General features: G+C 38.6%; 1 protein-coding gene across 2 annotated transcripts in view; it reads left to right on the top strand.

Annotated features, from left to right (window-relative positions):
* CFAP95 (cilia and flagella associated protein 95) overlaps positions 1–27,986 on the top strand; it is a 122,372-nt gene that overhangs the window by 13,177 nt on the left and 81,209 nt on the right. For both annotated transcript variants that reach the window (XM_046023260.1, XM_046023259.1), the window contains exon 3: positions 5,410–5,483. In XM_046023260.1, the coding sequence (XP_045879216.1) occupies positions 5,451–5,483 (33 nt within the window). In that variant the 5' untranslated portion in view covers positions 5,410–5,450. The remainder of the gene's footprint in view (positions 1–5,409; positions 5,484–27,986) is intronic.

Genomic DNA, 27,986 nt, shown 5'->3' with positions numbered 1-27,986 from the left:
GTCGTGGCCTTGTATGCATTATGTTCCCTTGAGTATTTCTCAGCAGTGACAACTTCATCACCTTGGTGATGAATGGGGAATTAATAATTCCATCCTTCGTTGTTCATTTCCAGGACTTAACAGAAACCATTTGGAAGAAAAAACATGTAAAAGTCTGCAATGGCATTTTCAGCTTTCCTGTTGAAGGAGATAGATGTAGAATTGATGATATTACTAATTACTGTTATTGCATGTTGCTTTTGAAGGAGAAGTGACTATGTGGTCATCAAAATCCATCAACAAGTAAAAAATAAGAAGGACTACGCATCCAATGCAGGTTACGCACAGTTTTGGTTGTGATGAAAAATCCAGTGAAAGTGAAATATGTTTGTATATTCTAATGATTTACCATTGAAAGAACCAGTTTAAAAGAAGAATATGAACACCACCACAGATGGCTTAATTTTACCCCTTGAACATAGTTCTTTATGCCATATGGAGAATCATGCAGGAAAAAGCAGCTCATTTTTCAGTCTAGAAGAGTCCTAGCAAAGGGGAAGTCTTAATAGGAACAATATGTATTAATAAAGAACACAAACACATAATTGATAAATATTTTGACTTACATTTTTGGCTTCATATTGCAACACTGATAAAGCTCTTATTATCTGTGAATATCCCTCCATTCTGAGAGGTTAAGAAATAGTATGCCTAAGGATGGTTCTCCCTATGGCCAGGAAAAGGTAGATTACCTTTCTAGTGTTGCATTTATTTATTTTTTAATAGATTTTATTTATTTATTTATTTGACAGACAGAGATCACAAGTATGCAGAGAGGCAGGCAGAGAGAGAGAGGGAGGAAGCAGTTTCCCTGCTGAGCAGAGAGCCCGATGCGGGGCTCGATCACTGGACCCTGAGATCATGACCTGAGCCGAAGGCAAAGACTTAACCCACTGAGCCACCCAGGTGCCCCTAGCGTTGCATTTAAAAAAAAAAAAAAAGCTGTACACATTTTAGGATATCTTGCTTTATATAATAGAATATCTCTGAGGTGGCTCAGTGGGTTGAAGCCTCTGCCTTCAGCTCAGGTCATGATCCCAGGATCCTGGGTTCAAGCCCCGCATCGGGCTCTCTGCTTGGCGGGGAGCCTGCTTCCTCCTCTCTCTCTGTCTGCCTCTCTGCCTGCTTGTGATCTCTGTCTGTCAAATAAATAAATAAAATCTTAAAAAAAAAAAAAAGAATATCTCTGAAAAGGTTGTACTTAACTTAGCTTTTACACAGTGAAAAACATCTTAAATATACTGTGGGAGAACTGAAAACAACCTGTAATGAACTCTTTTGTAGTCTATGGAATTACTAATAATTTTTTTTTCCTGTGGGCTTTATTTTTTTTAACTTCTGGAAGAAAATATAGGAAAAAAGCTCATTGACCTTGGTCTTGGCAATGCTTTTTCTCAATATGACACCCAAAGCGCAAGTAACAAAATCAAAAATAAACTAGTGGGACTAAAAAGGAAACAATGAACAAAACGAAAAGACAACTTACAGAATGAGAGAAAATATTTGTAAACCACAAATTGGATAAGGGATTAATATCTAAAATATATAAGGAATTCATACAATATAATAGCAAAACAAAACAATTTTAAAAATGGGCAAAGGACCTGAATAGATATTTTTCCAAAAGAAGATATTTATTGGGTGCATGAAAAGGTACTGAGCTTCACTAATAGGGAAATGCAAATCAAAACCACAATGAGATATCACCTCTCATCTATTAGAATGGCTGTTATTAAAAAGACAAGATAAATGTGAAGAGGTTGTAGAGAAAAGAGAACTCTTGTACACTGTTGGTAGGAATGTAAATTTGTACAGCCACTATGAAAACAGTATGGAGGTTCCTCAAAAAATTAAAAATAAAATTACTACATGACCCAGCAATTCCATTTCTGAGTATATATCCAAAGGAAGTGAAACCACTTTCTCAAAGAGACATCTGTACCCCTGTGTTTATTACAGCATTATTTACAATAGTCAAAACATGGAAACAACCTAAATGTCCACTGACAGATGAATGAATAAAATATGGCATATATACATGGAACATCCTAGAAACAGAATAGATTGGTGGTTGCTAGGAGTGGGGGAAATGGTTGAAGGAGGTCAAAGGGTACAGACTTTCAGTTCTAAGATACGTAAGTTCTGGAGAGGTGACACGAAGCATGCATGGTGACTATAGTTAAATTTGAGAGTAGATTTTAAAAGTCATTACACACACACACACACACAAATTGTAACTATATAAGGTAATGAATATGTTAACTAACTTTATCATGGTAATCATTTTATGATATATACAAATAATTATATTGTATACCTCAAACTTACCCAACATTATATGTGAATTATGTCTCAATAAAGCCAGAAAAAAGATATATAAAAGCACACAAAGCAAACAAAAACAAAGGCTACTATATACTCCACTTCCATTGTCAGGCTTATTCCCCGTAAGTATCAATTTTAGACTGTTGATGCCCTCCTCCCATAAGAATGATTCCTCCTATATATCACCTTCATTTCTGGCTTTTCTTCCCGATACAGTGTTTTTACATCTTTTTTTTAAAAAGATTATTTATTTATTTATTTATTTGACAGAGATCACAAGTAGGCAGATAGGCAGGCAGGGGCAGGGGAGCAGGCTGCCCGCTGAGCAGGGAGCCTAATGGGGTCTCGATCCCAGGACCCTGAGATCATGACCTGAGCCAAAGGCAGAGGTTTAACCCACTGAGCCACACAGGCTCCCCATGTTTTTACATATTTTCATGTTAGGTTTCTCCTCCTCCTTCTTCTCTCTCTCCATACATACAACACACATTAAAAGTCTGAAAAGATTCATGTACTCCAAAATATTTCTGGGTAGTGTAGGGTAGATAATTTTTTTTTTTTTTTGCCTTTTCTCTGTATTGTCTAATATTTCAGTAATGTTCAGGTATTATATAATTGAACATAATTACATTGAAATGTTAAGGATATTGATGGAAACATTTGAAAGGTCATTTTCAATACTTGCCTTCTGTATTAGGCAGAATTCTTAGCATATTTCCCCTTTTCTTGATGATGCTGATTACACAGTCATACCTGCAGGCCAAGCCTCCTGCTAACCTGTACACAGCTTCCAAAGTACACAAAAATGGCTGGCAATTCTATGCTTAACAGCTTTCAGTTACACTTTATCACACACTAAAGACAAATCCAGATTCTTGTTCATGACTGAAGGCTTCCCATAGCCTGACGCAACCTACCATTTCTGGACTTAATTCCCAACTTTAGACTGTGCCAGGATTGCAAAGAGGATTGAGAAGTGGATCTTATAACTTTGAGGTGTTCATGGATTGTAACTGGTGCTTAGCTTCTTAGTAGCTGTTAATGGTCTGGTTAGTGCGTAAAGCCAGAACCACCATGACATTTCAGAATCCCAAGTAATTATGTCCAATGAACAAACATGATTTGGTCAACATAGGGAAGCCTTCAATTGCCCTGGGAAGAGGCGATAGCTGTTAGGAAAATAGGAAGAGGAGACTCTACTGATAGTAATACCACTTCTACATCTGCAGGTGGTGTGATGAATAGTCGTAACTCATATCGTTTGGGGTTTTTGAGTCTACACAGGCTTTTATGCAAAAATACCGTCTTTTACCCATCAGTTTTATTTAGCTCTCAAAACAGCTTGCTGAAATCTTATTGGTATCTTCAACTCACATGTAAGGAATGAAATTCAAAGAAATGAAATTTCTGCTTCAAGATTACACAGCATATTTGAGTCAGACCTCACTCTGCCTCCGAATTCTGTGATCACCATGGATAGAACCTCAAGGTTTTACTCTCTGATCCAAGATCAAGGAAGTAGATAAAAGAAAGATTCCAGGTTCTAGAACTGGGTCTTTCCCGGGTCACCATGAAGCAGCCTCTTGGAACTATCTGTGCTCCTTATTATGACAAAACCACAGCAAGGGATCGTTGCTGTGTTTACCTTGTGCCTAGAACTGTGCTAAATGCTTTACATATATTACTACATTTAATCTTGGCAACCCCATGAAATGGCTGCTTTATTTTTCTCCATTATCTGAATGAGAAAAGTATGGCTTAGCTAAGTGGCTTAAGCTAAGTGACTTAACCCAAAGCCACACAATGTGTTAGTGGCAGAGCCAAACCTGAACCAGGTCAGCTTCTTGACAGAGCCCATGTTCTTCTGTTGAGCTTCCTCTAACAAAGTGGTTAGAAGTCTACTTTTTAATCTGGGATAGCTATTTCTAGAATTTTGGGTGTCACACATCAGCTTTTTACAGGGGCCCTCCTCTTCTCTTTTTGGCTCAAGCCATGCTGATTAAATGAAACAGTATGATGACAACTTGTTTCTCTTGTGATTATCCTCATTTCCTCAACCTTATCTTCTTTGTGCTCAAATATTAGCAATCTACTGAAATTGTTTTAAATCTGTTATCATTTAGCTTTAGTATAAAATCCTAGGAAATTACTTTATAGTAAAAAGAGCAGCAGAGTAGAAACAATGTCAAAGTAAAAATCTGAAAATCTGGGGTGCGTGGGTGGCTCAGTGGTTTAAGCCTCTGCCTTCGGCTCGGGTCATGATCTCAGGGTCCTGGAATCGAGCCCTGCATCGGGCTCTCTGCTCAGTGGGGAGCCTGTTTCTCCCTCTCTCTCTGCCTGCCTCTCTGCCTACTTGTGACCTCTCTCTCTGTCAAATAAATAAATAAAATATTTTAAAAAAATCTGAAAATCTGATTTCCAGTTCTAATTCTGCCCCTTTCTAGCTACCTTTGCTTGATCAAGCCTTTCCAGCTGATTTGAAATATCTGTTAACCTTCAGTAGTCAGTGACAGTTTCCTGTGTGCCTCCCCTTACAGAACACATGGAAGATTAAACCAGTTTAAGTCAATAATTCAATAAAAACCAATAAAACAGCCCTAAACACCTGTGTCCTGAATTCTCTCACTTTTAAATTAATTTCTAAGAAAATCCTCAGAGTAGTGTGTAAGAATATTTTAAGAACTTCATTGGTTTGTCTCTGGAAAATTAAGCCTAATTGATTTTTGATTTTCAGGTTTTGACTTCAAATAGAGGATAGTTTTTCTTTAAATAGCAGCAATGTACCAATCTCTTTATATAAAAAGTGGATATTTAAGACATACTTAGGGGAATGATTCTTGAACACCTTTCCCTTCCTTTCAGTCTATGAATTGTAATTGTGACTGTTAAGTAAGTGTATACTCTTCAGCTGTTATGAGAGCCTTGGTTCCTGATTTCAGTACCAATACACATTTTGAGAAAAAGCCATGAATATTTTCCTCTTCAGTCTCCCCCACAGTTCTTTATTTCGGTTCTGAATAGTATCCATATTTCTTGCCATGACAGATTATACCTAGAATCACTTTGAACTGACCCCTTGTTTCTGAATGACAGAACCAACACAACGTTCACCTTTCCTGGTAAGTACTTTTGCCCTAGGCCTCAGTTTTTTCTTCCTGATTCTGATTTTCTCCTACTTCTCATGGGCTGGGAGAATTTCTTTACATGTCAGCCTGATTTGGTACCTGTGAGTGAGGATGGTATCATCCACCGGGAGCAAATGTGAGAGAGAAGAACGCCAGCAATAGGACAATGTCCTGTATGAAAGACCTCATTTATCTTGTCGACTTTAACGCACTGCCCCAATAATTGTCTTGTTGGTATTTAAAGATTTTCATTAGCTAAATATATAATTATATACATAAATAAAGTCTGACAGTTACTATAAAATCAAAAGGCTTAGATCCTTGGAAAAAATGAGTGGACATACCTGATCTCAGATTGGGAAGTCTTTCTAATCATGTCACCCAAAACAGAAAACATAAAGAAATAAGACTGAGTAGATTATAAATCTATAATTACTACATTAAGTTTGAAAAACAAAGAAAAAGACTTGGGAATTTATATAACACATAATCAACATTTTTAGTATATAAATAGCTCATATATCAATAAACAGATGTTGAACAACCCAATAATTGTCCAATGAACATATTAGGTGTTATTGTTCAAAGGGAAATATTTTTTAAATGAAGGAAAAGTATTGCTTCGTTAGAGTAATTAAAATGTATTTAATTAGTAACTAAAAGTGAAATGTTGGAAAGTGAGTAAAAGATGGGGAGAGATTGAAGCACGCTTATTATTGGAGTTCAAATTAATGAATTTGATGGCCCAACCAGAATAAACTGTGTAAGTACCGTGCTCAATGGCATCAGATATTCCTTAAATTAATGGTATAGAAAACCTATAAGAAAACAAGTCAAAGAGTAACTGGAACTGAAGCTAGGTGTAATCCAACTCATTCTACCTTAACGGAAGGTCTGGAGACAAGTTTGGGAGATCTGGAGCACAGATTATAATATGAAATTACAACAGGGTGGTCTTGGGTTGTGAGTAAAATATAAGAATCTTCTTGGGAGCTGCAGCCCTATGGATTCTCCTGCTAAGGTTGCTGTGGTTAGTGCAAATATTGAGTGTTTTGTGCGTTCATATTGTCCCCCGTCCTACTGAGTAGTCACTGTGCTTGGATGAAATTTACGGAGTTGGTATCATAGAGTGAATTCTCCTAAAGAGGTGGGTTTTGTAACCTAATTTGAGATGTAATGATGTCAGCCTATCAGCCTTTCCTTTTCCTTTCTTCTTCTTTTCCTTTTTTCCCCCTGCCACCGAGAAGGGTTGAGACTTCCCAAAGGAGTTAAAAAGATAGCAGAACATAAGAGAAAATGTTAATGCAGTTTAGTAGTCAAATAAATGCATTGTTAATTAATAGCGTTTCATCAAATTGTCAAAGTTTTTTAATTTTAACATTCAGTATTCTCAGATACTATTGATTGCCTACGAAGAGCCACCCCACTTCAACTTCTTCCTTACTGGCAGAATGCTCATGCTTACTCGAGGGTAAAATCCAGACTGGTTTAAGACTGAGCTGTCACTATTACTCTTCCTGGTAGTTCCATTCTCCTTATCAGTGATTTGTTTAGGAAAGGGCATGTCACCCATTTCCCAGCCAATGAGACCTGAAGGCAGCCTCCTATTGGGCTTCTGAGAGAGATTTGCTCATACTAGGAGGGGGACACCAGGGGATATGATTCATTTCTGCCTCTGGTTATGGTCTTGCTATGTTTATCCTAGAACTGCTTCAGATGTTTTGTAATCCTGAAGGGAGTCAGCCTGAGGGCAAATTCGAAGAATGACATTATTAAGACATTTCATCAAGTAATCCTGAAAACTGCTCTACCATTGGTCCTTTGTTAAATGAGATATTTTCCCATATTAACTACTTTCCATTAGGCTTTCTTTTCCTTTTGACAGAATGAAATCTGATATATATACCATATGAACATAAGAACTTCAGTTCACTGCTGATGGAGAATCCATTAATTCATTTAGTATTTTCACAGGAAAATTTCATGAAACATATAAAAAGATTTTGAACTAAAAAAGCCACTTTAGTAAGAAGTTAAATGATTATATATCAGTTTCAAGTTTATATATGGTAATATTGCTTATAATAATGAAAAAAATGGTAGAAACTGAATTTCCAGTGACACAACAATTAAATAGATTTTAGACTAAACAATGCCATACTCGTTTTCATCAAATTAAAAAGTATTTAAAAATCAAGTAACTCCTTGGTTTACCATAAATGTGCATATGAGAAAATCTGTTACCACAAAGAAAATATTATTTTAGTTGATTATGAATATATCTTCCATTTATTTATTCATGAAACAGTGTTTTGAGGGTCAGCAATGTGCTAGGCATTCTGCTAGGTGCTAGAGGTACAGTGGGTCAGTGCAAAATAAGTTATCGGGCTCACAGAGATTCCCTTCTAGAGAAGGCAATGACCAAGGAGACAAAGCTGTTTTGGTTTTCTAACAAAGGGTGAAAAAGAGGATTGTGTGATGGGCAGTAAATGGGTTGATGATCGAAGCCAACATTAGGAAGGTAGTTGGGGTGGCTCTTTCTGAACTGGGACATGATGGATGAAAAATGATGCCCATGCCAAAAAATGGGAAGAGTGATCAAGGGGTAGATCAGCAAAAACAACAGTTCTAGTTTGAAAAAGAACTCAACATGCTGTGGAAGTAGAAACAATGCCAGTGTGGTCCGTGCAATGTGTTGGGGATTGGAGAAAATAGTACCAACGGTGTTGGAGAGGTAGACAGGATCCACTCATGAGTAAAGGCTTGTAAGCCACATAAGGAGTTGTGATTTTATTCCAAGAGTCATAGAAAGCCATTAAATTATTTTAATTTGGAAAATGATATCATGTGATTATTGTACCCTGGTTGTTGTGTACAGAATGGACTGTAGGAACAGAAACAAAAGTTAAGAATCTATAGTCTTGGGATGCCTGGGTGGCTCAGTTGGTTAAGTGTCTGCCTTTGTCTCAGTTCCTGATCTCAGGGTCCTGGGATTGAGCCCTGCGATGGGCTTCCTGCTCAGTGGGAAGCCTGCTTCCCTCTCTCTCTCTCTGCCTGAGGCTGGCTCCCCCTGCTTATGCATGCTTGCTTGCTTGTTGCTTGCATATGTTTTGGAGGATGAATAGGTTTTTCTAATGGAGTGTTGGTGGTAGCATCTATGAAAGAAATAACAAAACAAGTGTAAATCTTCAAAACAGGTCATTAAATATGTAAGTCTGGAGTTCAGGGATAAAGCCTAGGCTGAACATTGTATCCAAAAGATGGTACAAAACACTGATTTACTTTTCTCATTTAATCACCTACCACTCTACTTAGAGTCGTTCCCAGATGAACACACAAGGATCAATTTTCATTTTTCTCATTGTTACCCTATCTCCCACCCCAGCCTCCAGGCTTTTTTTCTGGCCTTTTTTTTTTTTTTTTTTTAAACACAGCTTTTTCCTCCAGGGTGTCTGATCTATCCTGGAAAGGCTGACAGTCACATTCTTCAGATTGGGATGCACTGTGGTAAAATGTGGGTAAGACAAACATAGTTGTCTTTTAACAAAACTCTGGAGCATTATTGTATTAACAGTTGGCAAGAGGAAGAAAGTCAAGAAGGGACAAAGAGGGGGGAAATGACGTCTTTAAGTATAATATTCATACAAAGAACATATAGAAAAATGAGCACATTCCTGCACTGCTAGAGGGAGTATAAATTCTTGCAACCTTTCTAGAGGGCTCTTTTTTTTTTTTTTAAGATTTTATTTATTTATTTGACTGAGAGAGAAAGAGAGACCACAAGTAGGCAGAGAGGCAGGCAGAGAGGGAGGGGGAAGCAGGCTCCCTGCTGAGCAGTGAACCTGATGCAGGGCTCGATCCCAGGACCCTGAGATCATGACCTGAGCCAAAGGCAGAGGCTTAACCCACTGAACCACCTAGGTGCCCCTCTCGAGGGCTCTTTGATCCAAAATCAAAAGTCATAAAGATGTGTTTAGCTTTTTGATCCATAAATTCAATTTCTACATTTTTTTTTATGTGGAAATCATTGTGCACGCAGGAAAAGATTTAGTTAATGATGTTAGTGGTAGCATTCCTTATAATAATGTAAAATAGGAAACAATGAATTATTAACAGTAGGAGACATCGTGTGGATTACCCAAACATTAAAATATTCTCCTGTCATTAACTTTTATATTGTGGAGTGTTTCATGATGTAGAAAAGTGTTAACGTATTATTGAGTAAAGAAAGTTATGAAATGGTAGGTATGTTGTGATTGCATAACAACATCAACAAGATTGGAAATCTTTATACTGAAATATTAATAGTGGTGTTGGTATTAATTGTGACCTCCCTTCTTTCCTCCTCCTGTCTTTCCTTCCTTTCATCCCTCTCCTGTCTTCCTTCTTTTTTTCTCTCATTTTCTACAGTTCATGTGGATATTGATAGAAAAATCTTAAGGTTAAAAAAGGAATTGTTGCTACTTAAAGGATGTATCATAGATTGACAGATTGGGAGCTCTGTTGTCTATGGTGACATGAATATTAGCAACCGTGATTAATACCAAAGAGGGAATTGGCAATGCAGAGAGGGAATTAGACATACATATTTAGCAAATGGTTGTTTTACCTAATGTTCCCTCTGAAAATATTTGTTGACATACTTAGGTCTCAAATGATTGAAAATGGACATCTGGACTGTGTCAAGTTTCTACTTAGAGTTAAATGTGATTGTGGTCCCTGTGCAGTGGGAATGAAGGAGAACAGCATTCAGATGGGGATACCTTGGGAGCTCAGAGGAGTCTACACGGATTTGCTTGTCCCCTTAGTTCACAAGAACTCAGAAATAAATGGTATCGAAAAGGCTTCCCTGAGGGCAAAGGTGTTTGCTTCAGTTTTTCCTTCCATTAATCCCTCTGCTTGTAGAAACTATCTGCATTTGAAGTTCGATGTAAACCATATGGCTTATTTTGGAGGCCCGGGAGATGCATAGCATTGCTCTCTATGTTCATGCCTTCTTGCCTTTATTATGCTACTCTCTCCGCATGTATTACCCTTTCTCCCCTAAATGGTACCGGGCCTTAGGTTAAGAAATAATACCATAAGCAGACATTCATTTATAAATCTAGCCTGGGCCAGAATACAGGAATCTTTATATTCACTTCCAAAATATATAACTCTTACCTACCCAGTATAAAATGTGGGGTGTGCATGATCATTGTTTTAACCAAGTCAGTTGTAAGCTCAGACTGAGGCAAAGACCAGACACATGCCCCATGGGTAGATCAAGCAGGGTTTAATTATCTCAAGAATATAAAAGGAAGTCAGCACAGTCATGATACATATCACAGAGGTCAGCAACATCAGGTCCGATGGAGATTCCAGCTTCTGAAATTGTCATCACTGGGCAGGGTAGTTACAGATGGTAAAACCCAAGTGAGAATCATATCAGTCTTTCTGGAGAGTTAATAGTCTTTCTCTTTACATCTAGCACTAAACACATAAGACTGGATACGTTCTCTCAGTAGAGTAGCCTGGGGATGTGCTCGGGACCACTTCTTTGACACCAGAAGCACCTTCTTAAACTTTATAGTGGAAATAAACAAAGACCAACCAAATGAGAACAAGCAAAGGCTATTTATTCAGAGCTTCTACAGCAGGGGGGCCAGCTACTGTCACTTGGATTTTGGCAGATACTCAAGGGCAGGCAGAAGGTTGGAAAAAAGATAAGGCTTCAGGTATGCCCTGATTTATAACTGTGGACATGAGGAAGTTGTAGGCAGGCTGGGGACAAATATTAGGAAAACTGTCTGTCATTAATCAAAGCCTGGTCATTTGGGGCCAATTGTTACTATAGTTATTATCTGGCTTCCTGGACCCATCACTAGAGATAGCAGTCAGACTTCCTGCAGGTCTAACTTATAGCAGCCTGGCTTCCTGGATTGGTTGATTTCCTGGGCAGGTTGTTGCAAGCCGTAGGTCAGAGTTCTGTTTTTATATATGTTCTGGACTTTGTTATTTGTATATTCAGCCTCTCAGTACAACACTGAATATAATATAGGAGGCATTACAACACAATACAGTAAACCGAAGCAGGAATAGTCCCCATTCATCATTCTTGGTGCAGGCGGCCTGCGGCATCCTGATCCAAGTATATTCTTAAACTTAGTACTGGAGAGCCAGGAGAGGGGTCACTTTCCCAGAAGCCTCTGGGAGTCATGCTAACAAATCCTAAGATTAGCTATAAAGCTTACCCTGCAATTTGAAAAATAATATGGGCAGGAAATGGAAGGCAGATTGAAATGATGACTGGCTTTTCTCACAAAATAACTTCATGGCCATGGTGTTTTATCCACACACCTTAATGCAACCACTGTGTGAGCCTTTGAAACAGCTTTTCATTATTCTGTCTTGGATTAAGTAATTTAAGACTGCACCATCCCAATTAAGCCATCATGATGCCATAATGGTAAGTCAGGCAACTTGATGAAGGACTTGATGATGATATATCCTGATAATTAAATTGCCCTTGGACAGGATGTCACTTGCAGGCATTCAGGACTCCTTCTGGGAATTGTGCAGGTACTGCTATAGCCCTGCCATGGGAGTTTAGATAAGAAGGAAGCAAAAGACACTGAAAAGTAAATGAACCAACCATTCTCCCTTGGGTTTCGTTTGAACAGGAATAGAGACTGATTATTAGTGACTGAACTGATTTTAATATGTTCATTTCAAAATGTAGCACTTCAATGGTTCTCAACAGTGAGTAGTAAGTAATAATAAGGAAATTCTCGCAGTGCTGTGTTACTATTCTTTTAGAAACGTTTTTTACTTGCATTACCAGAGGCCATATTGTTTAAACTCCCCCTCACCCCCAGCTGCCTGAGCTGTTTTGCGAATCTCATGTTTCAAGTAATTTCAAATGAGATTGAAGAACAAACTAATTTCAATTCCATCTAATTAAATAAGCATTTGTTGATAGCATACCTTGTTCTCAGCACTGTCATCTCACATGATGTCAAAAGATGACATTCCATTCCAGATCTTGAAAAACAAATTTAAGAATATGTTAGACAAGCTTTATAAGAACCACTAAAATTAAAAATACAATATATACTTTTGGGACACCCACTGGAAAAAAATTGAATGAATACTTTTGAAGTCAATAGAAATTATAGCAAATAAAGCATAGTCCATAGAGTAGATAGAAATGAAAGGAAAGCAAGATACCATTGACAAGAAAAAAAAAAACAAAACAGTGTAACTAGATAAAAACTAAGTTATGACAATCAAAAAAAAAATGCCTTAACTTCCTTTTTGAAAAACAAAGATTGGGACACCTGGGTGGCTCAGTCAGTCAAGCATCTGACTCTCGATTTCAGCTTGGGTTGTGATCTCAGGGTCCTGAGATCAAGCTCTGTGTCTGGGTCTGCACTCAGTGCAGAGTCTGTTTGAGATTCTCTCTCCTTTGCCCCTCTTGCTTATGCACGTGCTCTCTCTCTTTCTAAAATAAATAAATCTTTTTTAAAAAAGAATAAAAAACAAAGACTAACTATATTCTATCTCTAAATAATGCTAGGTGGCTAAGAATAAAAACATAAGCCAAGAAGCACCAGGAAAACACAAATAACCAAAGAGTATATATTGCAATATTAGTGCCAAATAAGTATAATTCCAATTAAAAAGAAGTAAATGAAACAAAGGACATAACTTTACATTGAAAAGAGCAACCAAAATGTCCTCTGTTAGCAAAATTATAAGAACTAGTCTCACTGAACATTATAAACTATCCCCCTCCCCCTCCTTTCGGCTCTCCTCTTAGGGCATTCATAAGGGGGGGACATCTGATACCATTCACCTCACATTCTTCCCAACCCATCTGTTGCTCATTAGAGATACTTTTTGAAACTCAAGATGTGGCTCAGCACCTTTAGGATTTTTTTTAGATAGTACTTTCTGGTAGAAGGAGAGATAAAGGGTTTCATAGACAAAAACTAAAGGAGTTCATTGTCACTAAATCAGCCCTGCAAGAAATATTAAAGGGGACTCTTTGAGTGGAAAGGAAAGATTGGAAGTGACAAAGACAAGAAAGGAAGAGAAAATCTCCAGAAAAAAACAATAAAACAAGTAATAAAATGGTACTAAATACATATCTGTCAAGAATTACTCTGAATATAAATGCACTAAACACTCTAATCAAAAGACATAGGGTGTCCAAATGGATAAAAAACTAAAAAACCTGTCTATATTCTGGCTATAATAGACCCATTTTAAAAAAATATTTATTTGACAGAGAGAAATCACAACTAGGCAGAGAGGCAGGCAAAGAGAAAGGCGGAAGCAGGCTCCCTGCAGAGCAGAGAGCCCGATGTGGGGCTCAATCCCAGGACCCTGGGATCATGACCTGAGCCGAAGGCAGAGGCTTTAACCCACTGAGCCACCCAGGCGCCCCTAGACCCATTTTAGACCCAAAGACACCTGCAGATTGAAAGTGAGGGAATGGAGAAACATTTATCATGCAAAGGGACATCAAAAGAGAGCCAAAGTAGCAATACTTACATCAGACAAACTAGATTTTAAACCAAGAACTGTAATAAGAGATGAAGAAGGGCACTATATCATAATAAAGGGGACTATCCAATAAGAAGATCTAACAATTATAAATATTTATGCAGCCAACATGGGAGCATTAAAATATATAAAACAATAACAAACATAAAGGAACTCATTGATAATAATACAATAATAGTAGGGGATTTTAACACCCAACTTACATCAATGGACAGATCATCTAAGCAGAAAATCAACAAGGAAACAATGGCTTTGAATGACACGCTGGACCAGATAGTTTCAGAACATTCCATCCTAAAGCAGCAGAATACACATTCTTTTCAAGTCAGATGGGACTTTCTCCAGAATAGATCACATACTAGGTCACAGTTTAGGCCTCAACAAGTACAAAAAGATTTGAGATCATACCATGCATATTTTCTGACCACAACTCTATGAAACTTGAAGTCAACCACAAGAAAAATTTGGAAAGACCACAAATTCCTGGAGGTTAAACAACATGTTACTCAATAATGAGTGGATCAACCAAGAAATCAAAGAAGAAATTAAAAAATACATGGAAGTAAGTGAAAATGAAAACACAATGGTCCAGAACCTTTGGAATGCAGAAAAAGCTGTCCTAAGAGGGAAGGATACAACAATACCAAGAAGCAAGAAAAATCTTAAACAACCTAGCCTTAAACAGCTACAGGATCTAGAAAAAGAACAACAAACAAAGCAGAAAGACAGCAGAAGAAGGGAAATAATAAAGATAAGAGCAGAAACAAATGATATAGAAACTAAAAGAGAATAATAGACCGGATCAATGAAACCAGGAACTGGTTCTTTGAAAAACTTAATAAAATTGATAAACCCTTAGCCAGACTTATCAAAAAGAGAAGAAAAAGAACCCAAATAAATAAAATCACAAATGAGAGAGGAGAAATCACTACCACCACCACCACAGAAATACAAACAATTATAAGAAAATATTGTAAAAAAACTACATGCCAACAAATTGGACAACCTGGATAAATTCCTAGAAATATATAAACTACCAAATCTTAAATGGGAAGAAATAGAAAACTTGAACAGCCTGATAACCTGGAAAGAATTTGAATCAGTAATCAAAAAAACTCCCAACAAACAAAAGTTTAGGGTCAGATGGCTTCACAGGTGAATTTTACCAAACATATAAAGAAGAGGTAATAGCTATTCTTCTCAAACTATTCTAAAAAATAGAAATGGAAGGAAAACCTCCAAATTCATTTCATGAGTCCAGCATTACACTGATAGCAAAACTAGATAGAGACTCCATTAAAAAAGAAAACTGCAGGCCAATATCCCTTGATGAACATTTTGGACATTGTTCTCAGTAAAATATAGCAAGAAACATTAAAAGAATCGTTCACCATGATGAAGTGGGACTTATTTCTGGGGTGCAAGTGTAAATCAGTATTCACCAATCAATCAACATGATATACCACATGAATAAAATAGAGGATAAGAACCATATAATTCTTTCGATAAATGCAGAAAAAGCATTTGACAAAATACAACTCCATTCGTGGTAAAAACTCTCAACAAAGTAGAGTTAGAGGGAACATACCTCAAAATAATAAAGGCCATATATGAAAAACTCACAGCTAATACCATCCTCATTGAGCAAAAACAGAGCTTTTCCTCTAAAGTCAAAAATAATGTCCACTCTCACCGCTGTTATTAACACAATACTTAAAGTCCTAGCCACAGCAATCAGACAACACAAAGAAATAAAAGGCCTCCAAATTAGTAAGGAAGAAATCAAACTTCCACTATTTGCAGATGACAGAATACTCTATAAAGAAAACCTGAGAGACTCCACCAAAAAAAAAAAATTGCTAGAACAGATAGATGAATTCAGTAAAGTTGCAGAATATGAAATCAACTCTGTTCCATTTCTATAACACTAAAAATGAAGCAGCAGAAAGAGAAATCAAGGGATCATTCCCATTTACAGTGGTATCAAAACTCTAAGATACCTGGGAATAAACCTAACCAAAGACATAAAAGATCTGTACTCTGAAAATGATAAAACACTGATGAAAGAAATTGAAGATGACACAAAAAAAAAATGGAAAAATATTCCATGCTCATGGATTGGAAGAACAAATATTGTTAAAATGCCTATGTTAACCAAAGCAATCTACACATTTAATGCAATCCCTATCAAAATACCAACAGCATTTCTCACAGAACTAGAACTTGCAATCCTAAAATTTGTCTGGAACCACAAAAGACCCCTAATAGCCAAAGAAATCTTGAAAAAGAAAAGCAAAGCCTGAAGCATCACAATTCCACACAAAACTGTAGTGATCAAGACATTATGGTTCTGGCACAAAATAGACACATTGATCAACAGATCAGAATAGAAAACCCAGAAATGAACCCTCAATTAATCTTCACAAAGGAGGAAAGGAGGAAAGAATCTACAGTAGGGAAAAAACAATCTCTTTACCAAATATTATAGGGAAAATTGGACAGCCACATGCAGAGGAATGAAACTGGAACACTTTCTTACACCATACACAAAAATAAACTCAACATGGATTAAAGACCTAATGTGAAACCTAAAATCATAAAAATCCTAGAAGAGAGCATGGACAGTAATTTCTCTGACATTGGCCATAGCAGCATTTTTGTAGATGTTTCCTAAGGCAAGGGAAATAAAAGCAAAAATAAACTGTTGGGACTTCATCAAGACAAAAAAACAAAAAACAAAAAACAAAAACTTCTGCACTGTGAAAGAAACAATCAACAAAACTAAAAGGCAACCTACAGAATGGGAGAGCTATTTACAAATAACATATCTGATAAAGGGTTCGTTTCCAAAATATATAAAGAACTTATAAAACAACACCCAAAGGTGTAATAATCCAGTCTAGAAACAGGCGGAAAACATGAGTAGACATTTTTCCAAAAAAGACATACAGAGATGGCGAACAGATACATGAAAAGATGCCCAGCATCACTCAGCATGTGGGAAATAGAAATCAAAATTACAATGAGATACCACCTCATACCAATCAGAATGGCTAAAATTAACACCACAGGAAACAACAGGTGTTAACAAGGATGCAGAAAAAGGGGAACCCTCCTACACTGCTGGTGGGAATGCAAGCTGGTGCAGGCACTCTGGAACACAGTATTAAGGTTCCTCAGAAAGTTAAAAATAGAACTACCCTATGATCCAGCAATCGTATCGCTAGGTATTTACCCAGAAGATACAAAAATACTAATTTGCACCTTGATGTGTATATCAGCAATGTCCACAATAGCCAAATTATGGAAAGAGCCCCAATGTCCATTGACTGATGCATGGATAAAGAAGAAGTGATACACACACACACACACACACACACACACACACACACACACACTGGAATATTACTCAGCCATCAAAAAGACTGAAACCTTGCCATTTGCAATTATGTGGACAGAGCTGGAGAGTATTATGCTAAGTGAAATAAGTCATTCACAGAAAGACAAATACCATATGATTTCACTCAAATGTGGAATTTAAACATAGGGAGAAAAAGAGAAAGGAAAACCAAGAAATAGTATCTTAACTATAGAGAAAAACTGATGGCTACCAGAGGGGAAGTGGGTGGGGGGATGGGTTAAAAAGATGGTGGGGATTAAGGAGGGCTGTTGTGATGAACACCGGTTGTTGTATATTGAATCACTTAATTCTACATCCGAAAATAATATACTCTGTTAAGTAACTGGAATTTAAATAAAAACTTAAAAATTAAAAATAAAACAAAAATAAAATAAAAACAACACTTTCTGAAATACCACTTATTTTAGTTTTCTGCTACTGCGTAACAAATTACCCTAAATTTAATGGCTTAAAACAGCATTTGTTAGCTCACAGTTCTATAGGTCAGAAGTGGGCAGGCTTTACTGGGTTTTCTAATTTCTATCTCACAAGGCTAAGATCAAGGTATCATCTGGACTGGACTCTTCTCTAAAATCTCTAGGGAAGAAATCACTTTCAGGATCATTCTGGTTGTTGGCAGAATTCATTTCCCTGCAGTTGTAAGACTGATGTCTCCATTTCCCTGCTAGTTGTCAGCTGCACAGGACAGTTTATAGCTCCTAGAGGCCACTCTCCCTTCCTTTGTGTGGGCCCCTCTGTCTTTAAAACTAACAATCCTTCTGGGTTCCCCGTCCTCCCTCCCGGCTTTTAAAGTTTTTATTTTATTTTAATTCTCAGTTAGCATACAGTGTTATATTAGTTTCAGGTGTAGAATGTAATGGAATCCTTCTGTTTTAGATCTTTTTCTTCTGCCACCAGACAGAAAACTCTCTGCTTTCAGAGGGCTCATGTGATAGTTTAGGTCCATCCAGATAATCTCCATTTTGATTAATTCAAAGTCAAGTGACTAGAACTCATAATTGCATTTGCAAAATCTCATTTGTCCTGTAATGTAACATAATCACAAGTGGAATATTGCATTCATTATATTCATACGCCCTCATATTAGGGCAAGAAATCTTGATGGAGAGCATGGATTTTAGGATTCTACCACATTGCTTGTAGGCCTCTCTTCGCTTACTGCCATGTGAATCCTAAAGTCTCAGTAGCCTTTACAACTATTTTGGAGTCTTTTATTTTTACCCAAATTTAAATTTTTGTTGTCCATATTTTTGTGGCTTTCAGATTTCCCTGATGAGAAAAGGAAACTGCTAATGCACCCATGGTCATGTTAAAAGTTGCTCTGGGGGCGCCTGGGTGGCTCAGTGGTTTAAGCCGCTGCCTTCGGCTCAGGTCATGATCTCAGGGTCCTGGGATCGAGTCCCACGTCCGGCTCTCTGCTCTGAAGGGAGCCTGCTTCCCTCTCACTCTCTCTGCCTGCCTCTCTGCCTACTTGTGATCTCTCTCTGTCAAATAAATAAATAAAATCTTTAAAAAAAAAAAAGTTGCTCTGGCCATTTTTGATAGTGATTTAACCCTTCATCAGCTTGTTTTATGACTCCAGGATTTGTTTTTTTGGAATTTTGATTCAGATTATCTAACATGCTGCATCTAATAATTCAAGCATTTAAGTTGGGGTAGGGTCGTAGGGGACTTAAATCTATCCTTTGTTGTTTTTCCTTATCCTAGCTTATTTCCTTCTGTGTTTGCCAGTAGCATCTTATGAGCTCAGCCTTGTTGAACTTAATCTGGGGGAGTCCTGAGAGTGTAAATTGGGGATACTTGCTTTGGAGAAGATTTGTATTTTTTTTTTAAATTTTTAAAGATTTCATTTATTTATTTGAGGGAAAGAGCACATGAGAGAGAGAGAGAGAGAATGAACCAGCAGGGTGAGGGGCAGAGAAAGAGGGAGAAGCAGGCTCCCTACAGAAACGTACTTGATCCCTGGATCCCTGGGATCATGACCTGAGCCAAAGGCAGATCCCCAACCACCCAACCCAGAGGATTTGTATTTTCATAGGCCCCTTCATTTGTTGCTTCAAAGGCTCCAGGCTTAGTACAGGAGGCTCAATAATGAGCTTTCAACCTTGCCAGAGGTACAAAGCTTGGTCACGAGATGGTAATTCTGATCCTAGTATTAGCCTCAGGGCATACATATATTTTGAATTTTTTATTTCTCCCTGATCTTGTGTCAGTTCATCTGTTTTCTCTTTTTTCCTCCCTTCTTCCCTCTCTTCTTTCCTGTCTCTTATCCTATCTTACTTCCTTTCTCCCAAGCTTAGGTTGTGCTAACAAAGGCAAAGAGTCAAACGCATGGGACACAGTGGTAGCCCTACTGTACTTGGCGTTGGTCAGAGTCAAATGTTGTGCTCTTTTCTGAGAATCACTTTTTAAGGGGCTCATGATCAAAGTGATGCACATCCAGAGGTTCAGCCAAAATAAATATGAAAAAATGTAGGTTTGTTTACTTTGTTTACCTGGGAAAAGAGAAGGCATGTAATCTTTCTTCATATATCTGAAAGGATCTTTCACGAGAGAGAAATAAATCTTATCTTTTATCTTCCAGAAGCAGAACCAACTAGTGCATCTAGCAGGAAGGTTCATGTTAGCTCAACATAAGGTGAAACTTATGATTATGCTTGTCCAGAATTGGAATGGACTGCCTTCGTGAGTTGTGAGCTCTCTTGTCTGGGCTCCTGTGGAGGTAGGATAAGTCTCCTTAGCAGTCTGCTAAAGGGCGGGAATAAACTTCTCCTTTGTCTAAGAGGCTGTAAAAAATAACCTTCACTCTCCCAGTGACCTCAGATTCTAGGCTTGTTTATTCTGTGACTCATAAATATAGACAGAAAGTAAGAAATTATAGCCATCTGGAAAATAAAAAACATTTATGTCACATTCTGAGTGTAATGGAAGGAAATTTTATGTCACAGTATTGAAGAAACTCTTCCAATTAGTGAATCAGAATAATCATTAATATTTTTCACTTCCAAAATAGTCCTCCTTGTAATGTGCCAAGAAAAAAAGGCAATTAATTTTTATACAAAATATTCTCCTCATGCATATCCACACTGGGAGAAAATATGCATTTTTTAATAATAATAAGGTTCAGTCAGAAATGGAAATTTAGTTCATCTTAAACTAAATAGAATAGACACTGGTAAATGAGAAGAGATGACACGGCATGAGCTATATAATTACATTAAAATACATTTCAGGGTAGTTTCCTTTAATATTAAAACTATAATGCTTTATAGAAACGGATACAGGGTTTTTGAATATTTTTGTAAATGATATTGAGATCTTGGTATTTTGTTCTTAGAATTTTATATGAACATAAAATCACACATGTTCTAAGAAACATCACTTTAGGGAAAACAACACATTTAACCTTACACTGTAGAATAAAAGCTTATGTCGAAATGTTTTAGAAATTCAGGGGGCGCCTGGCTTGCTCAGTGGGTTAAAGCCTCTGCCTTCAGCTTAGTTCATGATCCCAGGATCCTGGGATCGAACCCTGCATGGGGCTCTCTGCTCAGCAGGGAGCTGCTTCCTCCTCTCTCTCTGCCTGCCTCTCTGCCTACTTGTGATCTCTGTCTGTCAAATATATAAATTAAAAAAAAAAAAAATCTAAAAAAAAAATTCAGATACCCTTCACGTTCTCTGGATTCTAGAGTGACAAGAGAAATCTGAGGAAGAAAGACTCAGGTCCTCTAGTCCCTGTTAGGGACAGTGAACACACCCCAGGAGAATGGGGTTACTCTGAGAAAGGAAGATCAATCCAGACACAGAGAGGATGAGAGCAAAAGAAAGGCAAAATGTGAGCAAGATGTTCTTCAGGGCAAAACTGAAATTTGATCCCAAGTGACAGGCAAAGGGATGAGAGACCCAAATTATTTGACTGTATTTTATGAAAGCTTTAGGAGTATGGAATTGTATAATTTCAGAAGAAATTATGCAGGGGGGAATTTTGGAAACATACTGATAACCCAACGTTACAAACAACTTAATGCCTTAGCTTGACAAGTCATGACATATCCAGAGGAGACAAAAGTTACAGAAGTATAGGCTAGTTGAGGACATAATCCTGTAGTCCTACTAGAGTTCAGGCTCCTGCAAACAGAAGTATATATATAAACATATAGTGTCTGTAGTAGAATAAGAATGAGAACCTTCTTTGGAGTCTGAAGGTAGGAATATACAACTGGCTTTGCCTCTAGATGTGTAATTCGGTTTACTCATCTTAGAAATGGAAATGCCGGGGCGCCTGGGTGGCTCAGTGGGTTAAGCCACTGCCTTTGGCTCAGGTCATGATCTCAGGGTCCTGGGATCGAGCCCTGCATCGGGCTTTCTGCTCAGCGGGGAGCCTGCTTCCCTCTCTCTCTCTGCCTGCCTCTCTGTCTGCTTGTGATCTCTGTCTGTCAAATAAATAAATTAAAAAAAAAAATCTAAAAAAAAAAAAATTAAAAAAAAAAAAAAAGAAATGGAAATGCCAATATGCACCCCGCATTATTTTTGTGAGGGCCAAGTAAAAGAGTGTATGTAAAAGTGGTTTATTTTATTTATTTTTTAAAAGATTTTATTTATTTGTCCAAGAGAGAAAGTTCACAAGCAGGGGGAGAGGTAGGAGGGAGGGAAAAGCCCTGAGCAGGGAGGATGATGCGGGGCTTGATCCCAGGACCCTGGGATCCTGACCTGAGCTGAAGGCAGACGCTTAGCCGACTGAGCAACCCAGACACCCCTGTAAAATATTTTATTTTTTTTTAATATTTTATTTATTTGACAGAGAGAAATCACAACTAGGCAGAGAGGCAGGCAGAGAGAAAGGAGAAAACAGGCTCCCTGCAGAGCAGAGAGCCCGATGTGGGGCTCGATCCCAGGACCCTGGGATCATGACCTGAGCCGAAGGCAGAGGCTTTAACCCACTGAGCCACCCAGGCGTCCCCCTGTAAAATATTTTATAAAGTGATCTATGGAGGGGCACCTGGGTGGCTCAGTGGGTTAAGCCTCTGCCTTCAGCTCAGGTCATGATCCTAGGGTCCTGGGATCAGGCCCCCAATCGGGCTCTCTGCTCAGTGGGGAGCCTGCTTCCCCCTCTCTCTCTGCCTGCCTCCTGCCTACTTGTGATCTCTCTTCCTGTCAAATAGAAAAAAAAAAAAAAAAAGTGGTGTATGGATAGGATGTCTTATTATTACTATCTACAGTAGGTATCTGTGGTTTTTGCCTTTCAGGCATGTTTTCCCATTATTCTGGGAATCAATCTGTTTTTCCCTTTTATCCAATCTTGTACTTTCAGTCTAGGTTAGTCAGAAAGGGCAGACCTCCCCCTGGGGGGGAGACCATCACACAGATCAGACTGGGGAGCTTACCACATCAACCTTGGGCCTTGCTCTAGTCATTTTTTCAGAACAGTCATGAGTCAGGTCAGGCCAGTTGGTGTCTAGGCCTTCTGATGGAACTTGAGAAAAGAGGGACGCTTTATGTTATGAGAGGGTAGGGAGCAATGGAAATTGCTACCCATTTTGGGAGAGCTTGCCTGAGAATAAGCTAACCCAAGAAAGAAAGCAAAACCAAGAAATAGTGAAATAGCATCCCAAGACATCATCAACCCCTGGTGTTCAGATATGTTTGAAGCCAGAATTACCCTTACATGAGTCCATAAACTCCTCTTTCTGTCCTAACTTGGATTTAGCTTTCTGTCATTGGTCATCAAAACTGTACTCTCTGAGTCACTATGATTAGGGAAACTTTCATTATAAATTATTAGTGTTACTTGTAAAAGCTCCACACCTAGTATGTACTAAGAAATTACAGTTGCCCCTTCAACAATGGAGGGGTTGGGGTTAGACTTCCTTGATTGGCTCTGTCATGGGTCCTGTGAAGTCATGCACAATGTCTAGACAGTTTTCTCCAGCAGGAATATATTGTTTCAGACTTCATGACTTTCATGACTTTTTCTCATAACAACAATAGCATCTTCAATGGTGTAATCTTTCCAGACTTTCTTGATGTTTTCTATATTGTGGTTCTCTTTCATAGCATTGACAGTCATTCTCATAGAGTACTGTGTGTACTGAGCCTTAAAGGTCCTTAGGACACCCTGATCCATGGTGATTAGAGATGTTGCATTTGGGGGCAAGCGGACCACTTTGGTGTCATCAGTGTTAAACTCGTGGGGATCTGTGTGGCCAGGGGCATCATCCAATATCAAAAGAACATATTTCCTGACTTCAGGGACAAAGCATCACAATGGAACCAGCCCAGAAAAAAGGTTTCTTCTTATCCAGGCCTTCTTGTTTGACATCCAAAAGACTGGAAGCTGGTGGAAGCCTTTTCTCTTCAAGGCTCAGGGGTTAGCAGCCTTACAGATATAAGGGCAGTCCTGATTATAAACCAGACTGCATTTGTGCAAAAGAGTAGAGTTAGCCTATCCTTTCTGCCTTAAATCTCAGTGCTAGCTTTTCTTCCTTACTAATAGTGTGTGTGTGTGTGTGTGTGTGTGTGTGTGTGTGTATATATATATATATATATATATATATATTTTTTTTTTTTTTTTTTTTTTTTTTTGGGGAGAGCGAGCATGAAAGGAGGGGGAGGGAACGGGCAAAGGAAGAGACAGAAGCAGGCTCCTCTCTGAGCAGGGAGCCTGCGGGGGCGGGGGGGGGGGGTAGGGAGGAGACACACTTAATTCCAGGACCCCTGGATCATGACCTGAGTTGAAGGCAGATGCTTAAGTGACTGAGCCACCCAGGTGCCCCCCTTACTAATACATTCTTATGGCAATTTTCCCCCCAGAATAGGGTACTTTTATCTGTATTAGCAATCTGTTCAGGCAGAGATCCTTGCTCCTCAATGTTTTTCTTAATAGCATCTGGGAATTTATCTTTGCCTCTTGGTTGACAGAAGCTGCCTCTCCTGGTATCTTGACATTTTTTTAAAGCCAAACCTTTTTTTTTAAGATTTTATTTTTTTAAGTAATCTTTATACCCAATATGAGGCTTGAGCTTACAACGCTGAAACCAAAAGTCACATGTTCCACCAACTGAGGCAGCCAGGCACCTCTACAACCAAACCTTTTTAAAATTATCAAACCATCCTTTGCTGGCATTAAATTCTCCAGCTTTAGAGGCTTTACCTTCCTTCCTTTTGCCCTAGTTGTCATATCATGACTTTGCTTTTTCATGAATTATATTAGAGTTGATAGGGATGGCTTTCTTAAAGCAATCCTGCACCCACATAGAAGCTGCATTTTCAATATGATATAGGAACGTATTTCACAGAAAATGCAAGGTTTTCATGCCTGCTGGCAAACTGCAGGAGCAGTGTCACAAATCCCCCCCACCCTTTTAAAAGATTTTACTTATTTAAGAGTGAGAGGGAGAGAGAGAGAGCGCGCGTGTGCGCGCACAAGTTGGGGAGGGTCAGAGAGAGAGGAAGAAGCAGGTTCCCCACTGAGCAGGGAGCCTGATGTGGGGACTTGATCCTAGGACCCTGGGATCATGACCTGAGCTGAAAGCAGGGGCTCAACCAACTGAGCCACCCGGGTGCCCCATTACCACCCCCCTACCCCCCCACCCCGTTTTTTAAAGGATTTAAAAGATAACTCCTTTATCTTGAAATGGCAGATAACCACAGCTGCAGACCGCGATCTATGGTGCATATCAAGCAAATCATTCTTTTCCTGTAATGGGATGACTTCCTGGGATTCTTGGGAGCACTTCCTGCACCCCTAGTAGCACTTCCTGTGGGTCCCATGGTGTTATTCAAGGTTTATAATGTTGCACTAAACATGATGAAAAATATGTGAGAACCATGAGAGATTGCTTTTTACTGTGATGCGCGACGACCTGGTGAGCCAAACTGCTCGAGTGGAGATGATTAGCGTCATAGGGCGTTTGAAGAGGATGCTCGCGACAGTTGAGCTCACTGCAGTAGCAACAGGAGGGGGCTTCCAAATTATTACCACAGTACAGTAGGTACTCCAGCTAATTTTCTGCAATTATGACTTAATACAGTATCTTTACATTTGTTTATACTTCCCTTGACTGCAAATGGTGTGGCACCATGTATTGTCTGTAAGTATGTGCATAGCTTTGATAGATTTTAACTTTTCTTTAACAGAATCATGTATATTTTATAGTATTAACGATAAAATAGTATCTACATATAAACATACCTACTGGTTTCTTAATTTTTTTGATATTCCTTAGTTACACAGTATGCGAGTTTTTTCAAATTGTGACAAATCTCCAAAAACTTTTCCAATATATTAATTGGAAAAAAAATTCCTCACCTAAGTGGACATGTGCAGTTCAAACCTGAGTTGTTTAAGGGTTAATTGTACTAATTGGTCATAGAATTGGTGCTGAAAATGTGAATGATTGGTCTGGATAATCTTTATTCTTTTTTTTTTTAAAGATTTTATTTATTTATTTGACAGAGAGAGAGATCACAAGCAGGCAGAGAGAGAGGAGGAAGCAGGCTCCCCGCTGAGCAGAGAGCCCGATGCAGGGCTCGATCCCAGGACCCTGAGATCATGACCTGAGCCGAAGGCAGAGGCTTTAACCCACTGAGCCACCCAGGCGCCCCTGGAAAATCTTTATTCTTTTTTTTTTTAAGATTTTATTTATTTGACAGAGAGAGATCACAAGCAGGCAGAGAGAGAGAGAGGAGGAAGCAGGCTCCCTGCCGAGCAGAGAGCCCGATGTGGGACTCGATCCCAGGACCCTGAGATCATGACCTGAGCTGAAGGCAGAGGCTTAACCCACTGAGCCATTCAGGTGCCCCTGGAAAATCTTTATTCTAAGTCTGCTTCCTTTAGTACTATTTTTTTTAAAGATTTTATTTATTTATTTGACAGACAGAGATCACAAGTAGGCAGAGAGGCAGGCAGAGAGAGAGGGGGAAGCAGGCTCCCTGTTGAGCAGAGAGCCCGATGCGGGGCTCGATCCCAGGACCTTGGGATCATGACCTGAGCCAAAGGCAGAGGCTTTAACCCACTGAGCCACCCAGGCGCCCCTATTACTATTTTTTAATGTTATCATACTTGCTTTTCGTCCTGCCCTGACCCTTTAGAAAATGATCCTTCTCCTGAAATAGGCTGAAAGCCTCTGTAGTCTAAAGCAACTTAAACATGATGCTATAAGAAGAGATTTAATAAGGGGCGCCTGGGTGGCTCAGTGGGTGAAGGCCTCTGCCTTTGGCTCAGGTCATAATCTCAGGGTCGTGGGATTGAGCCCCACATCGTGCTCTCTGCTCAGCGGGGAGCCTGCTTCCCCCTCACTCTCTGCCTGCCCCTCTGTCTACTTGTGATCTCTGTCTGTCAAATAAATAAATGAAGTCTTTAAAAAAAGAGAGATTTAATGAACAGAGGAAACAACACCACAAGTCTAACATATGCTCACTGAACACAAGAAACTCAAAATCGTGCAACACTCAGACAGTCCTTCAAGGTTCTGGAAATTCCCCAGCTTCTTCCTTGAGCTCCTGACCTTTGCCCCAGTATGGCAACTTGATATTCTCAGCTGTGTGTTTGGTGTACTCAACAACCAGAAACCTCCTACACGTACTTGATCTTCTGGTGGAAGCCTTTCAGTGGGTTTCTCACCATCTTGCTCACCATGCAGCTGGGGGTGGGTCTTGTGGGGCCATGGGAAAATGTCCATCACCACCAAGAGCAAAAGGAGCCCAAATCCAGTTTCTTTTCTCTGATCTTCTTCCCTGGGAGAGGATGTTCCTTTATACGATTAAAGAGCAAAAACAAACAAACAAACAAACAAACAAAAAAACAAAACTACAAAAACCAAAAACCAAAAAACCCAAAGAAACCCACAATACTGAACTTAATTTCAAGTACGACTTCTTTCCCAAGAATTTAACTGGTAGCTACATGATCGCATTCTTGTTGCTAATGAACAGTAAAGGTGCCAAGAAACCAAAGCAGTACATGGGAGAAAAGGAAGAAACCAAGAGTTTAGGTCATTTGTGAATATAGGTATTCAGTTTTTGAATAATTAAAGATATCCAATCTGTAGAATGTTAGAGAAATCCCTAAGCTACATTTATATTTAAGCATGTCATTACTAATCCAGAACATTAAATTTTTATCATAATAGTTATGGACAGTTCTGCTAAAGAATCTCACTTATTGGCTATCAAAATAAGGGAAATGCTGAATTATGGAATACCATACTTTGAATATTTAATAAATTAATCCTCTGTGCTGATAGTAAGAGTTCTAGAAATCATTCCTGTTGTGTGACAACAATTGGTCAATATACTAATAAATAATAATTGGGAGAAGTCAATGCCTTATAGGTTTACAACACAAATTAGAAGTACAGAGAGATCATACTTAAGGTTAAGTTCATTCTAAAAAAGACCATTGGTGGTTATGAATACTTAAAAGGAAAGGAAAGAAGATTGGAGCTTTTGACAGAGTTGACTCTTTTCAGAGTTCCTGGGTCATTAAACAGGAGTTTATTCATATAAATTTTGGCAGTGGTATTGGG

Source organism: Meles meles, chromosome 11 (genome assembly GCF_922984935.1).
Source record: "Meles meles chromosome 11, mMelMel3.1 paternal haplotype, whole genome shotgun sequence".
Classification (NCBI taxonomy): Eukaryota; Metazoa; Chordata; class Mammalia; order Carnivora; family Mustelidae; genus Meles; species Meles meles.
Note: the sequence above shows the minus strand (reverse complement) of the source record. Positions and strands in the feature narration are given on the sequence as shown.